This window comes from Hipposideros armiger, unplaced genomic scaffold (assembly GCF_001890085.2).
Source record: "Hipposideros armiger isolate ML-2016 unplaced genomic scaffold, ASM189008v1 scaffold_1771, whole genome shotgun sequence".
Classification (NCBI taxonomy): domain Eukaryota; kingdom Metazoa; phylum Chordata; class Mammalia; order Chiroptera; family Hipposideridae; genus Hipposideros; species Hipposideros armiger.
This window is the reverse complement of record NW_017733121.1, coordinates 66,876-79,980: the sequence shown is the minus strand read 5'-3', so window position 1 is coordinate 79,980 and position 13,105 is coordinate 66,876. Positions and strand designations below refer to the sequence as shown.

Below are 13,105 nucleotides of genomic sequence, written 5' to 3'. Positions count from 1 at the left end.
TTTTATAACCGTTTTCCTTTATTGTGCTTAGTGAGTCATCCAGAAGGTTGAGGTGGGGAGAATGCTTACTGAAATAGATAGCACACAAAAGCATGAACTCTGCCCCAACCCAGCTGGCCGCCAGCTCTCTATCTCTGGGCCCAGTTTAGCCCCTCTCTCTGTGTGTAAGCTGGCCCAGGTCCCTGAGTTGCCAGGCTTACCCAGAGGAGGCCTGCCCAGCTGCCAGTCACCACGGTCACTGGTTACTGATTGGCCTCCCGGTACTTGTGCATCAGGTCACTGACGTCTGTGCTTTCCACTTTCACCCAACCATCTTCCTTCATGTGGTACACTGTGGGCAAATGAGAAAGAACATGGAGTCCCCTTTCACTTCAGCAAGTTCCTGTTAATGATGTTATGTTGAAGGCCACGACAATACACACACTCAAAGCTCTCATTACTGGGACTTCAATGTCCCTCTTCTGACTCTGAAAACCTCCTCCCTGTCACTTTGCCTCCCCCAGTCTTCCACTCTCAAACCCCCCTTCCCACCCAGGGCTTGGTGGGGGGAGCACTGGTCTCTTACTGTTGACGACGCCCCCAGAATAGCTGTCTCGATGGGTGGCATGAACAATAGCCCTGCGGCCCAGGTCATAGGCCTCTTCAAGGCTAAGATCCTGCCTGTAGCCACTGTCCATGACCCCGTAGGCATAGCTGTTCCCACTACCAGTGGAGAACATATTTCCTGAGAGCCGAGTCCCATTTTCATCCACGTAGTAGAGTCCAGGACCCTAAAGGATGCAAGAAGGATCCAGGTCGGAAATGGATAGGGAGTTGTTGGTCACAGACAGGTTCAAGTGTGAGCCATAAAAAGTGGACAAAAGAGGGCTGGCCGAGTGGCTCAGTTGGTTAAGAGCTCGCTCAAGAGTGCGAGCTCTGAGCAACACGGTTGCCGATTGGATTCCCACAGGCGCCCCGATTGGATTCCCACAGGCGCCCGAGCTGAGCTGCCCCTGAGCTGCCAACACGTGGCAGGATGCCCAGCTAAATAAGTAAATAAATAAATAAAACGCTGAAAAAAAAGTGGACAAAAGAATAAGAATTACCACAGGAATATTTGAGGTAGGACAGCACTTCAGTAACAATTATAGAACTTTCTTGGGGGGGGGTAGGGAAAACAAACTTGGAATCAGCTATTTTATCAAAGGAGACAAGCTTATGAAACAGTGGTCCACATCTGGACCCAGAAATACGCCGCGGGTATGCTGGCACGTTTCTTTAACAGAGCACTCTATGTGCCACGTGTCTTGTAGGGGAAGGGCTGGGAGTGTACGATGGGGAAACTGATCTCTTATCTGCAGTGGGGGACTATGGAGAGTGGAGAGCACCCACCTTCTTGTCCCAGCCGCAGATCATACTGCCCATGGAGAGGCCCATGCCCCGGTACTGGCACATCATGTTGGAAAGCAGTTTGGAGGCTGCTGACACTGAGATCCGTTCCCCATTCCGCAGATAGTACAGCCTGGGTGAGGACGGAAGTCGGGGAGAGAGCTTAGAGGTGGCGGAAGGCCAGCTCTGTGAGCTGCCATTTGATGGGCAGGAAGTGACTGAAGGCATAAGCATGTGAAGGGAATAGTTTTGAAGAATCTAAGGATCTTGGAGAGATTTGAAATTTAAAGTATCTAAACCACATAAAGAAATCCTAGTAAATGACACTATCCCACCAGAATTGATGGTGTCGGTGCTAAATAACTGACAAATTATCTGGCTTATTGACAGGAACACAAGCTGAGATTTGGGAGACGGTTTTTATCACCAAAAGGCTGCTTTGTGAAATACTACGTTAGCACTAAGATGCCAAGGCAGGACAGGAAAGAAGGGTGAGCAACCAGGATCCAGAACTGACCACTGTGCTTCAAAGGGAGGGGAGAGGCCTCACCTACCTGCACTCCTTGGCCAGCAGACGCTCCCAGTACTGACAGTCCGCTGCACAGCCAGACATGGTGCCAAGCAGGTAAGGGTTAATCTCAATCACCTTGTTCACCTTTAAGGTGGCTGGAAGAAAATGAAGTTTTGAGAGAGGAGCTCTCCCTGTGTGTCCTAAGTCAATATCTGTTTCCGTTTAGGAGCAGATGTTGGGCTCCTGCTGAGACGAGGACCCAGCTCCCCACAGTCTGTCTGCTGGAACACACACACTCACCAATGTAACTCCCTGCAGAGGCCCGAGAATCCACTGCCACGATCACTCCATGCTGGAACTTGAAGGCAAGTGTGGTAGTGCCATGGGCCATCTCAATCTGAACGTTCCTTTCTCCATTCCCACCCAGGGACTGGAAGAATTCAGTGGGCTAGTCAAAGAGAAAAGGCAGGGAAAGGGGCAATGAAAGCTTCTGAAGTAGGAGGCTCCAGGGAAGGGTTTTAGAGAGTGTGAGAGTGAGGAGATCCCCAGAAATTCTCCAGCCATCAATAAATGGAACCGTTAAAAACCCATCTCTACAAGGAAATGGCTTGGGAGAAGGAAGAGAGGAGGCACAAAACTCCAACCCTTCCATTTTCCAGTGCAACAGAAAAGAAAGAAAATAAATGTTACCATAACTAAAAATTTAACAGTGATTTTAATGTTTTTTCTATTAATAGGTCATTTAACCCTCACAAAACAAGTTTATTGCCAACATCCCTATTTTACAGAAGAGGCCCCAAATCTAGTCTACGTGACTTGATCCAAGATACACGCAGTGAGTGGCTGAGGCATGGCTAACCGCCAACGTTTATAGGTTTTCCAAGACACTGCACAGCCGCGTATCATATGATAGCCCCGTGGAAAGGGCTTCCTGATTTGTGTGTAATGGAGAACAGGCAGGAAAGCGCTCTTGTCTTCCTAGGGGCGCCCCCACCTCACCTCTAACTCGTTGCCCTAATCTGCACTTCCTAACACTCAGACGGTCAGCCCTCGATTCCCACGTGGCCTCTTCCCTGGCTGGGTTCCTGGACGTGGCTCTTAGGCCTAAAGGATGCACCCTCCGCGTGTCCCCGTCTCTGGGCAGTCTCCAGACAGACCCTCCATTCTCGGCTCCCTCCTCCCCACCTCCCCGGCGTTCTCTTACAGCCCTGACCTGCATTCCCCGGGGGAGGGCGAGCTCCGGAGATCGCATAGAGAAACTGTAGTGTCCAGGGTCCGAGAGATGCCGGCTTTCAGCGACGGGGAAAGCCCAGTCCTCCGGCGGCCCTCGCCGGGCTCCGCACACCTCCAGCAGCGCCATGATTGCCTAGACCCGGAGATCTTCTGCCCGCTCTCCGAGAAGGAAGTGAAAGCGAAAGCCCGCAGCCTTAAGGGGAGGGAACCAGACTTTTTCCACATCCCCCTGCCCTTTCCGAAAAGAAGCAAGTGGGTGTCTGGGGACGGTAGATCATATTGGGAACAGCTTCTCTGCTCCGTCTCCATGAAACAAGGGGTGAAAGATTTTCAGAAGAAAGGAAGAAAGAGAGGAGGCGGCTTCGAAAGCCCCCTTGACCATGAGATTACAGTGAGAGACACCAACAGGTCAGGGCATCCTCCGGGAACAGTTACAGAGTGGGTGGAAGGGGCTATCACCTAAAGGCACAGAACACTGGAAGTCAGCGAGAGCCTGGGAGCAGCTGCACGTCAGGGTGCAGGAGTGTTCATGTGAGCATCATTTTACAAACGTAGGGGAGGTATAGGAGTACGTGCGGTCACTGAGTCTCCAGGACAGTACGTGCGGCCACTGAGTCTCCAGGACAGGTCTTGGAACAACTGGCATCAGAATATACCCTCAGCTTGTGGGGGAAGGGGACACCAAGCAAAGCACTCAGTCTCTGAATCTTTCCACGTGGTCCTTCATAGGGCCTCACACAGTTCAACGGTCACCCTACTGTAGCCACCCACAAGAACTGCCCTTTCTGACCGCACCTCCTCGCATAAATCTTGCTTGACGGAGTAAAACTGAGTTTAACTCTTCTAAACCCCGCCTCTTTTTGCAACCTGTGTTAGCCTAATCTGCCCAGCAACTGTTAGCGTCACACACTATGACCTTTCCTGATTGGAATAAATTTACTAGACAACCTCGCCCACTAAGCTGAGATTTCCCAAGCAGGTGCCACTTCTGTGCTTGGAGAGCCCTACAGAATACGACCTAGACGGCGTGGTGATGAAGTGTGAGCTCTTCCGCTAGCGCACTTGCGCTTCCTGTAGCCACGCTCGCCCTCCATCTTCCACCTCAAAAAGGCCATGGCTCTCAGCGCAGCTGCTAGTGCTTTGGAGGGCTCTGTATACAAGTCTGTTCATCCTTCAGGGCCGGCGTGGGGGAATGGGGAAGTGGAGGGGCAACCATAGGAAAAGTAACACTTAACGGAAAAGATGGCACACTTAGGGGTGTGAAACATTGCAGATGCTGAAGGAGGGAAGACACCGGCTCCTGAAAAGTACACTGCAAAAGTCAGTGAGCCATTTGGTGCATGCACTAAAAACACGAGAAACCACAGTACAAAACACCGATTTTATTATAAATATCAAGAATCCACAGGGTGTTTGGGAGCCAACATTATGCCTTTGGTCTTATTGGAAAGCAGCTGATCTTTCTTTTCTGTATATTTTAAATATTTCTCCTCATTTTCAGAGTGCTATCCACACCAACCATGGCTTTAAACCCAGTTACACTAAAGAGTTATAAACCTTGTTATCTCCCAAGAAATCTGCATTTTCAAGAGGAGTTGGGGAACGGGGGTAACACGCATGGCAGAATTTCAGGTATCACCTGGGGGTTACATCTTAGAATGTCACCTTCTAGAAGAAGCAGACTACTCTGCAACTTTGGTAAGACCCTTGTTCCCAAATTCCCCACTATAGAGAAGAGGGAAAAAAGGAAGGGCGATGGACTGTGCAGATCTGAGAAGTCTTTCATTCTGGAGCATTCAACCCACCAGGAGCCTGCACCATGGTCCAATAGTGTCCCCTGTTTTTCATGAGCTGCTGGTGGGTTCCCGCCTCACAGATGGTGCCTCCTTCCAGAAAGAGGATGTGGTCAGCCTGCTCCACCAAGCTGAGACGCTGGGTAATGAGAAGCACAGACCGAGAGCACCGCTCCGGGCTTTCATACAGGATCCGCTCCACCTGAGAAAAGACATGAACTCTGTCAGAGCTGGGGACCACTCCCAGCCCAGGGAGACATCTGTGTTTCCAGAGCTGGGACAGACCTTGCCAGCTTCTGCCAACAATCCCAAGTCTATCAGAGGTTCTCCTTCTGAGTGGTTCTCTGTCAAACCTTTGATTTGTTAAGGACTCTTTACATGAAGGGGCAATAGTGGAATAAAAGTCAGAGTCCTATGGTGAAACCCGTAAGAAAAGAGTGAAGGGTATTGAATAGTCTCTCTACCTACAGACTGTGAATTTTTATATTCTGTTTTATGGAAGTATGAGAATTCAGGTCTGACAGACTTGAATTTGGGTCCAGGCTCTGCTACTCAACAGCTGAATGAATTTGAGGAGGTTATTCGACCTCTCTTAGCCTCCATTTCATCATCTGTAGAGAAAGGATAACAACGCCCAGCGCACAAGCATTCACGATGAATAAATGAGTGAGACAGTGTATGCAGAGGACCTAGTCGCATGTTTGGCAATAATATAAGCTCAATTAATATTAATATTAGGATGGTCTTTTCCTTATGTTTGGCCTCAGAGATTCAGAGTCTGTAAATAGTCTCTCTTAACTGGTCCTAGGCATCTTGGGGAGAAGCTAATGGGAACTGAGAATTGCAAGGACTGGTTTGGATAATTATGATATTAGTATAACTAACATAGGATGAGTGAAGGAAGATCAGGTGGGATACAGGCATTAAGAAGATGACTCTCTCACCCGTAACTGGCTGTTTGCATCCAGGGCGCTGGTAGCATCATCCAGGATGAGTACACGTGGTTTCCGGATCAGTGCTCGAGCCAAAGCCACTGCCTGTCTCTGACCTCCTGATAGCTGGCTCCCAGCCTCACCTACCTCTGCAGAGCCAAGAGCCAAAGTGAAAGCTGGATAACTGCATGTGCAACACACACACACACACACAAACCAAGGACTGATGGACGTAGCTGGAAAGGGAAGGTTCTGGGGAGATTAAGGAGTTCAGAGGATGTGAGGATGAAGGAGCCATAGAGACAAGATCTTAAAACTTCAAATTGATGTCAGTGGGGCAGGAGGAACTGAAGAATAAAGGAAGGACTATTGGGGTTTCAGTAAAGATGTCTGGATGGTGACGTGAGTGGAGAGAGCACCTGTGTTGTAGCCCTGCGGGAGTTCAGAGATGAAACTATGGGCTCCGGACTCCACTGCAGCAGCTGTGATTTCCTCCATGGTTGGCTTCTGGGTCAGGCCATAGGCAATATTTTCTCGGAAACTTCTTCCAAATAGCTGTGGCTCTTGCCCCACTGCAGCCACCTAAGACAAAATATGACAAAGAGTCATGGAACAGGAACACAGGAGTGGTCATATAGAGATTCAAGTCTCAAAATCTGTACTGATATCCTATCACAAAATTACACACCCTCTCTCCTGACCACACCCCATCTCTACCCAAGGTCTCCTATCATTCCCTAACCCTTCATTCAGAGCGCTCAGTGAGAATATTCTTCTTACTTGATGCTCTCCACCTCCCCCCATACCACCTTCTTGCTCACTTGTTGGTGCAGGTAGCGGTGTTCATATTGGGGAAGGGGCTCCCCATCCAGCAGCAGCTTCCCCCCGGTGGGCTGGTACAGATTCTGCAGCAGGGCAGCCACCGTGCTCTTCCCAGACCCATTGGGCCCAACCAGTGCCGTCACCTCACCAGGGCGTAGGGTGAATGTCAGCCCCTGGAGGGCAGAGAATCAACCACACAGTTAGAGGCACACTGATGCCCCTAACCTTGAGCTGGTCATTGTCTTGTTACATAGCCTGGTGTCTTACCCCGGGAAGAAAGGAGAAAAATAGGGAAATACAGTAACTCCTACCCTCCCCCACACACAGACTTCTGTTCCTCAGGCATGATACCTCCCCAAGGAGAAGAGATGAGGCAAAGACTGAGCCCCGCTGTGCCATACACTTGATGCCAGATACCACAACAAAACAGAAAAAAATCACGTTCCAAATCACAAATAGAAAGAAAAAGCAAAGATGGAAGGCTGGAGACACACATTTTGCTTTAGCAGTTCCTTAGGATGTGAGAGCTTCCTCCTTGAGAGCCTCCTCTCATTTTCCTTGGAAATCCAAACTAGATCTTAGGTTTGGGCAGTTTTATGGCATAGATGATGCTCATCTTGGCCTTGGGGACTTAGGAAGGATCTATCCGTGCCTTTTGTGAAGCAGGCTGGAGGCAGGAGGAACATTTAGGAGGGGAGGGTCGAGAGTGTATTTGATGGAGTACGGGCAGTGAGAGGTTGCACCTGCAGCACGGGGACATCTGGATGGCTTGGGTAGGCAAAGGAGACATCTTGGAACTGAACGAGGCCCTCCAACTTTGGAGAAGTCAACACACCACTGGCTGGGCAGCAAGGGATCCGGTCCAGATACTCAAATATTTTCTCTGAGGAGCCCACAGCCTTCTGTACCCTGGGATAGGTGGAGAGCAGTACCTGGAGGGGAGATATGAATAGTGAGGTGGGGTCCAAATCTGCTTGCCAGGGCTATGTGATGTGAGAAAGGTAAAGGATGGGAGGAGAGTGACACAGGTGGTGATGGGACGGGATAAGGAAGAGCATTGGGGAGTCGTGCCACTGGGAGGGCCTCACCTGAACAGCTGCGGTGAACTGGACCTGGTAGAGAACAAATGTGACAAGGTTCCCACTGCTGACAGCCCCACTAGTCACCAGCTGCCCACCGATGTATAGGATTCCCACCTTCAGTAGCATCCCTGAGATCTGTGGAGAGAGCGTGGAGAAAAGGGATTGTGGTAGAAATCTAACAGGCGGAAACAAAGAACAAGAATCCTCAGCATTAAGGAGATGGCAAGTCCCCTTCCCCACATAACAGCAGGACACTCCATAAGTAGAAAGGGAGAAAGACCCATAGAGACCTGTGGTCTCACGCAATTACTCATGACAGAAGTCATCAACATCACCATTATCACCTTGCTTGGGGAACACTTTGCTCATCACAAAAGGCTTTCATGAATATAAAGTAAGCTAATGTTCATATCAAGAACTGTATAAATGAGGTTATATCACTCCCATTTTTTTCAAAATGAGGAAACAGTCTCAGAGAAGGTAAGTTACTAGGCATGGTCACAGCCAGGAACTTCTGATTGCTGGTCTAGGTCTCTAATAACACCACAGATGCCCCCCATCCTTAGCTTCTGCTATTCCCACGTCTCTCACTAGCACATCCACACAGTCCCAGCATGAAGCAAGTCCAGGTGCAGGAATTTCTGGCTCCCTGTGCATCCCCTGGGAAGCAAAGGAGGCTATAGAAGACACGGCATCTTCCTAAAAGGGAGGTTGGGTAGATTTTGTGTGCCACAGAGAAAGAAAGCCATCTGCTAGATGCTTGTCTAAAAAGAGGGAGTGGGTCAGGAACACGGGGTAGGGTAACTGAGCCTCAGGTTGCTGGGATGAGAACACTGAACCCCCATTGCCCAGGGGAGGAGGAGCATGGAGCAGCGTCACAGGAAAGGGAGTGGAGTCAAAGTGTGTTGGGGGAAAGGGAGTAGGAATTCATCTCCAGGTTCTCACATTGGTGGTCCACAGGTTGACTGCATAGGCCACGGCTTCCTTCTGGTTGAGTGTTTCCATTTCATGCAGTTTTTGCCTAAACTTCTGGGCCTCACCCTCCTCGTTGGCAAAGCTCCGGACTGTAGGCATAGCTGACAGGACCTCAATGGCCACCTGGCTGGACTTTGCCAGAGATTCCTGCACCTGTACTGCCAGCACCTGTGGAGACATGTCCAAGTGATGTCACCAGGGTTGGCAAACCATAAGGGACATTAGTACCTGAGTTACCTGGTTGGAGATTAAAGGCGAGAACAGGCAGAGGAACGGGAGAGAAGAGAAAGGGATCTGGCTATACCCCTGGGATCCTAAAGAGACCCATAGGAGAGGAAAATGACTCAGAAGCATGATGGGATCACAGTCTTGCAAGCGGTGATCATAATCTTAAAGACAGACTGTGGGCAGAACTTAGAACACACAGACCATGAAGATAAACAGTGAGCAATGTGGGAACACGGACTACAAGACTGGGGAGTTCCAGGAACATGGAGAATCAGAGAGGGTGCAGGAAAGAAACCCAAGGGGAACTGAGTCCTCCAGGTGAGGGAGATGAGGGTCTGTGTAGGTTGAGGCAACTCCCTGGACATACCTGGTACCATTTTCCCAGCTTCTTAGGCAGCAGGAAAAGCAGAGGCAGGGAGACGAGGGTGACCATGGTGAGGGACAGTGACCCCCAGAGCATGAGCCCCAAAAGACACAGCCCCCGCACCAGGTACCACTGCAATAGGTTCAGCTCCTCACTCAGAGACTCACTCAAGGTGGACGTGTCCTCTGTTACCCGAGATGTGATGGCACCTTGCAGGGGTTAGGGAGAAGACAGTGGAGTAAATGACAGGCTGAGTGATGGGCGGGACTAGCAGTGAGCCAGGGCCCAGGGGGAGGGGTGTAAACATGATGTTCCAAGGAGGCTAGGGAAAACAAGTCAGGGGTACAGGGAAGTTTGGGGGTCTCAACGCAGGGAGAGTATGTTGGACAGGGAAAGTCTGGCCAAAAGTCTTCATTTTAATTATAAAGAAATTGATGCCCATGTAAATTCCCATTTTTCTGACAGATTTCTGTTCCTTAAAGAACTTGTATATCCCAGGCTGTACACAACGGCAGGAAGAGCTTAGGCTGGTCATATAACAGCTAGAGGAAAACAGAGGGTACTGCTAGAAAGCGGTCCAGGAAACTGTGGGAATCAAGAGACGGGTTCTGTCCTCAAGTTCGTCTCTATCCACATGTGACCACACAAGTTTCAGCATTTAGAGTCTAGGCCTGTTTTCTTCTCTGTAAAATGAGGCAGTTGGACTCTGTGATCTCAAAATTTCCAGGTTTGCAATGCTATAGTTTCCATCTAAATACACATATAGGGATACATTTATGAAAAAATCTTGGATGGATAAACTAAGCTTTTCTGAAGGTAAAGATGTTTTGCTCTTGAGGCATACCAAGAATAAGAAATAACAATGTCTATGGGGAGGGGGGGGATATCTCAAAGTTACAAGTACAAGGGGCTCTCTGGGGACATAAATAGCATGTGGATGTGCAATGAAAGAGTTTCATGAAAAACCTGTTTGGTTCTGTTGGAAAAACTCTGTTTCCTGGCGCAGGACAGCCCGAAACACCTCTCCCTGCAGGTGGCTGTGCAGGCGGCCCATGGTGCTATTATAGATCCCATCAACCATGAACTCCAGCACTGCACTAGAGAGAGACAGAGACGGAGGAGCAAGGGTCAGCCTGTGCTCAGGGGACAGAGCAGGTCTTTAGATGGCACTTTAGACGGCAGCCTCAACTTCCAACTCCCTCTTTTTCAGTCTCCCCCCACACCACCCTCCAACACCTGTTCTCCGCCTTCCACCTTCAGCCCCCAGACCTGGCTATGGTGAGAATGCACATGAGAGTTATGTTTCGAGTGAAGGTGGCTGCTGCCCCATCTTGGAGAATCCAGTCAGTGAGGCGGCCGGTGAAGAATGGAATGGCCATCTCGCCTGCGAAGGGACAGAAGAGATGTGTCAGTCACAGATATCAAGTCTAAGCAGGCCAGCCCCAACCAGACTGCCCCGGCAACATCCTGGAGGGCAGAGGCTGAAAGACAACACAGACACAACCCTGTACCTGAGCAGGCCGGCCTGGAGCTCAAAGCCCTGCAGCCCAACCAGACCTTTAGGAGTTTGATTAGGAAGCTTAGAGATCATGGAGTATCTTAAGATACCCTTGTATTAAAGATGTTGCCTCAGAGGAAAGGACCTGCCCGCCCCAGGAGGCCCACTGAAGTGATGCCTGGAGCAGCACTGGAGTCCAGGACTCCGGACTCCCACCCATTCCAGGAGTGGTCTCAAGACCCGAGCTGAGTCACCGTCCTCTGACCCACGTTTCCCAGAACTCAGTAACCTATCTCACGGACCATTACTCTTGATTCCTGCCCAGTCCCCTAGCGTCCATCCCTCTTGCCCTGGACCCCCTTACCAAGGCAGGAGAGGACCAACAGGACCAGAATGAGCGGGAGGCGGCGTATCTCTGAGCCCAGGCAGCCTAGAAGCCGACGCACCGCGTCTCCAGAACCCCCGTAAACTCCTGGCACCCAAAGTCTCAGGAGCTTATGCCACAGGGCGGCTGCGGGCAGTGCCGCTGCGTAGCTGAGGGCGAAGGCGTCGAGGCGGCTTCCCCAGTGCAGTAGCCTGGTGCTGTCAGCGTCCCTGGGGACCCCCCACGAGCTTAGCTCTCGAAACAAGGCAAGTCCTGGCAGAGCCAAGCCCAGCGCCGCCGCCAGTGGCTCCAAAGCAGCCAGCCATCCCTGGGCTCCTTTGCTTTCACTCTTGGTGCCAGCGGTTGCCCTGAGGACCCCACGGGCCCCCAGCCACAGCACTGCCCAGCGGCTCAGGCCTGCAACCCAGACCCTGAGCAGGGGCAGCGCGGCGGGCACTAGCAGGGACGACATTCCTGGCAGCGCCGGCCGGAGCAGCACCCAGTCGGCAAGAAGCAGCATCGTTGTCCCCAGCCACGGAAGAGAAGCTCGGGAGAGGCAGAGGCACCCGTAAGGAGCGGGGGGCCCTGAGCTGGCCATTGCCACGCGGAGGTCGCGCCCGGGCCTGGGACTCTCCGCGGTCCCCGCTGGGCCCGACGCTCTGGGTGCTGCGCAGGGGCGGGAGTGAGGGGCGGGCCGGGGCGGCGCTCTCGGAAAGTCCCGGGAACCGGCTGAGCCTGGTCGCGCTTGCTAGAAGAGAGCCGTTTAAGGGAAAGGGAAAACGAAAGCGCCGCGGGTTCACTAGACCCGCCCACTTCCCGACGCGCCGCGCAGCCCACACTATTTTGGGAGCGTCGATTGAAATCAATTCTGAGGTCCGGGGGAGCTGCCTGGGTGCTAACCTTCTCCATCACGTACACTCGTCCCTCCTCCTTCTCTTGCCACTTCTAGCCGGATCCACTTGTCAAGGCTTCTTTAGCCCAGCCTCAGGGCGGGGCTCTTGAGTCACCCGTCTCCGGGCAGATCTGCCCCACACAGGTTAGCGCCCGGGCGCTAAGCCTCGGGAAGAGGACCGTGGCTCCCCCTGGCGGGCGTGGAGAAGGGGCGGGACTGAAGCGTGCGCGCAGCTCGCTGTCCTAGGTCGGAAACCAGTGCCCCAGGCGGCGAGGAGCGCGGCGCCGTGATGCTGCGGACCGGAGCACCAACCGGGGACTTAACCCGGACCGGAGAAGTCCACACCGGGGTAATGAGTCTGGGCTTGAGGGTCAGCACAGGGGTGGAGGAAGTGGGGCGACAGGGGGACTCTGCAAGCACCAAGGAGTGAATACCGAGACTAGTAAGAGTGAGGCGGTAGCTTGTAGCACCCAGTGCTTGCACCCCGCAGTGAATACAGGGCGTCTGTTCTGAAGGGGATTATCTAGGGGTCTGCAAAGGGATTGGGCAAGCGAAGTTGGTGGGGAGAGGGGTGCTTTGGCTCTTAGCTGGAAGCGTCAAGGGGAAGCTGCTGTAAAGCGCTTTCGCTTTCACTCTGGACTAAAGAGAAGGGCTGGTTAAATCAGGCAGGGGTTGGGGACGGTGCAGAGATAAGGAACCGGTGCCCTGGGTGCAATAGGACATCATTTGGGAGAGGGGGGGAATGGGCACTGATTGAGAAGGACCGACTCATCACACAGGCCTTTGATAAACTGGCCCCTGGCTCTCATAGCCCCAACACTGATAATGGGGGTTTCATGGCAGCCCGTGGCACCCTAACCCAGCTTGGCCCAGGAGGGCACCTGCTTGGCCCAGGTACTGCCTGTTCCCTTCCCTGTGCCTTCTTCTCCCCACTCCCACGCACGTGCTGGGGGACTTTGCCCAGGCTGAGCGCCTGGGGCAGACGGCAGCCCACCGCTGGCTGGCTTCTCTGCTCCAGATCATTGCTACCACTCTTGGCTTGG

The 13,105-nt window shown here is 52.1% G+C and overlaps 3 protein-coding genes across 4 annotated transcripts in view; 1 reads left to right on the top strand and 2 right to left on the bottom strand.

The window, feature by feature from the left end:
• On the bottom strand, window positions 1-3,324 carry PSMB8 (proteasome 20S subunit beta 8). Its single transcript, XM_019634608.1, has 6 exons — window positions 3,093-3,324; window positions 2,180-2,327; window positions 1,923-2,034; window positions 1,372-1,501; window positions 566-770; window positions 1-331 (listed from the first exon to the last, which is right to left on the bottom strand). Exons 1-6 carry the CDS (start codon window positions 3,237-3,239, stop codon window positions 243-245), a joined length of 831 nt encoding a protein of 276 aa, XP_019490153.1. The 5' UTR covers window positions 3,240-3,324; the 3' UTR covers window positions 1-242.
• A 1,150-nt stretch (window positions 3,325-4,474) lies between these two features.
• Window positions 4,475-12,133, bottom strand: TAP1 (transporter 1, ATP binding cassette subfamily B member). 2 transcript variants are annotated; one of them, XM_019634606.1, is made up of 12 exons: window positions 12,071-12,113; window positions 11,171-11,918; window positions 10,578-10,692; window positions 10,275-10,405; window positions 9,312-9,517; window positions 8,687-8,884; window positions 7,748-7,876; window positions 7,403-7,591; window positions 6,659-6,832; window positions 6,257-6,419; window positions 5,850-5,986; window positions 4,475-5,107 (listed from the first exon to the last, which is right to left on the bottom strand). In XM_019634606.1, the coding sequence occupies exons 1-12, from the start codon at window positions 12,077-12,079 to the stop codon at window positions 4,895-4,897; spliced, it is 2,412 nt and encodes an 803-aa protein (XP_019490151.1). In that variant the 5' UTR covers window positions 12,080-12,113; the 3' UTR covers window positions 4,475-4,894. The 2 variants fall into 2 exon arrangements, with proteins under 2 accessions (XP_019490151.1, XP_019490152.1); XM_019634607.1 differs by lacking the exon at window positions 11,171-11,918 and having other exon boundaries at window positions 12,071-12,133.
• Window positions 12,134-12,351: 218 nt separating this feature from the next.
• LOC109378143 (proteasome 20S subunit beta 9) overlaps window positions 12,352-13,105 on the top strand; it is a 10,902-nt gene continuing 10,148 nt past the window's right edge. Inside the window, exon 1 of the mRNA XM_019634601.1 lies at window positions 12,352-12,411. Within this exon, the coding sequence (XP_019490146.1) occupies window positions 12,352-12,411 (60 nt within the window). The remainder of the gene's footprint in view (window positions 12,412-13,105) is intronic.

Coding starts and splice junctions, on each gene's coding strand:
- PSMB8 (XM_019634608.1), bottom strand. CDS start 3,239: ATGGCGCTGCTGGAGGTGTGCGGAGCCCGGCGAGGGCCGCCGGAGGAC. Junction 2,035..2,179: donor CTCTGCAGGGAGTTACATTG/GTGAGTGTGTGT, acceptor ATTTTCTTCCAG/CCACCTTAAAGGTGAACAAG. Junction 332..565: donor TTCTGGGGGCGTCGTCAACA/GTAAGAGACCAG, acceptor ATTTGCCCACAG/TGTACCACATGAAGGAAGAT.
- TAP1 (XM_019634606.1), bottom strand. Junction 7,877..8,686: donor TCAACCTGTGGACCACCAAT/GTGAGAACCTGG, acceptor CTCTCTCCACAG/ATCTCAGGGATGCTACTGAA. Junction 7,592..7,747: donor AGTTCACCGCAGCTGTTCAG/GTGAGGCCCTCC, acceptor TCTCCCCTCCAG/GTACTGCTCTCCACCTATCC.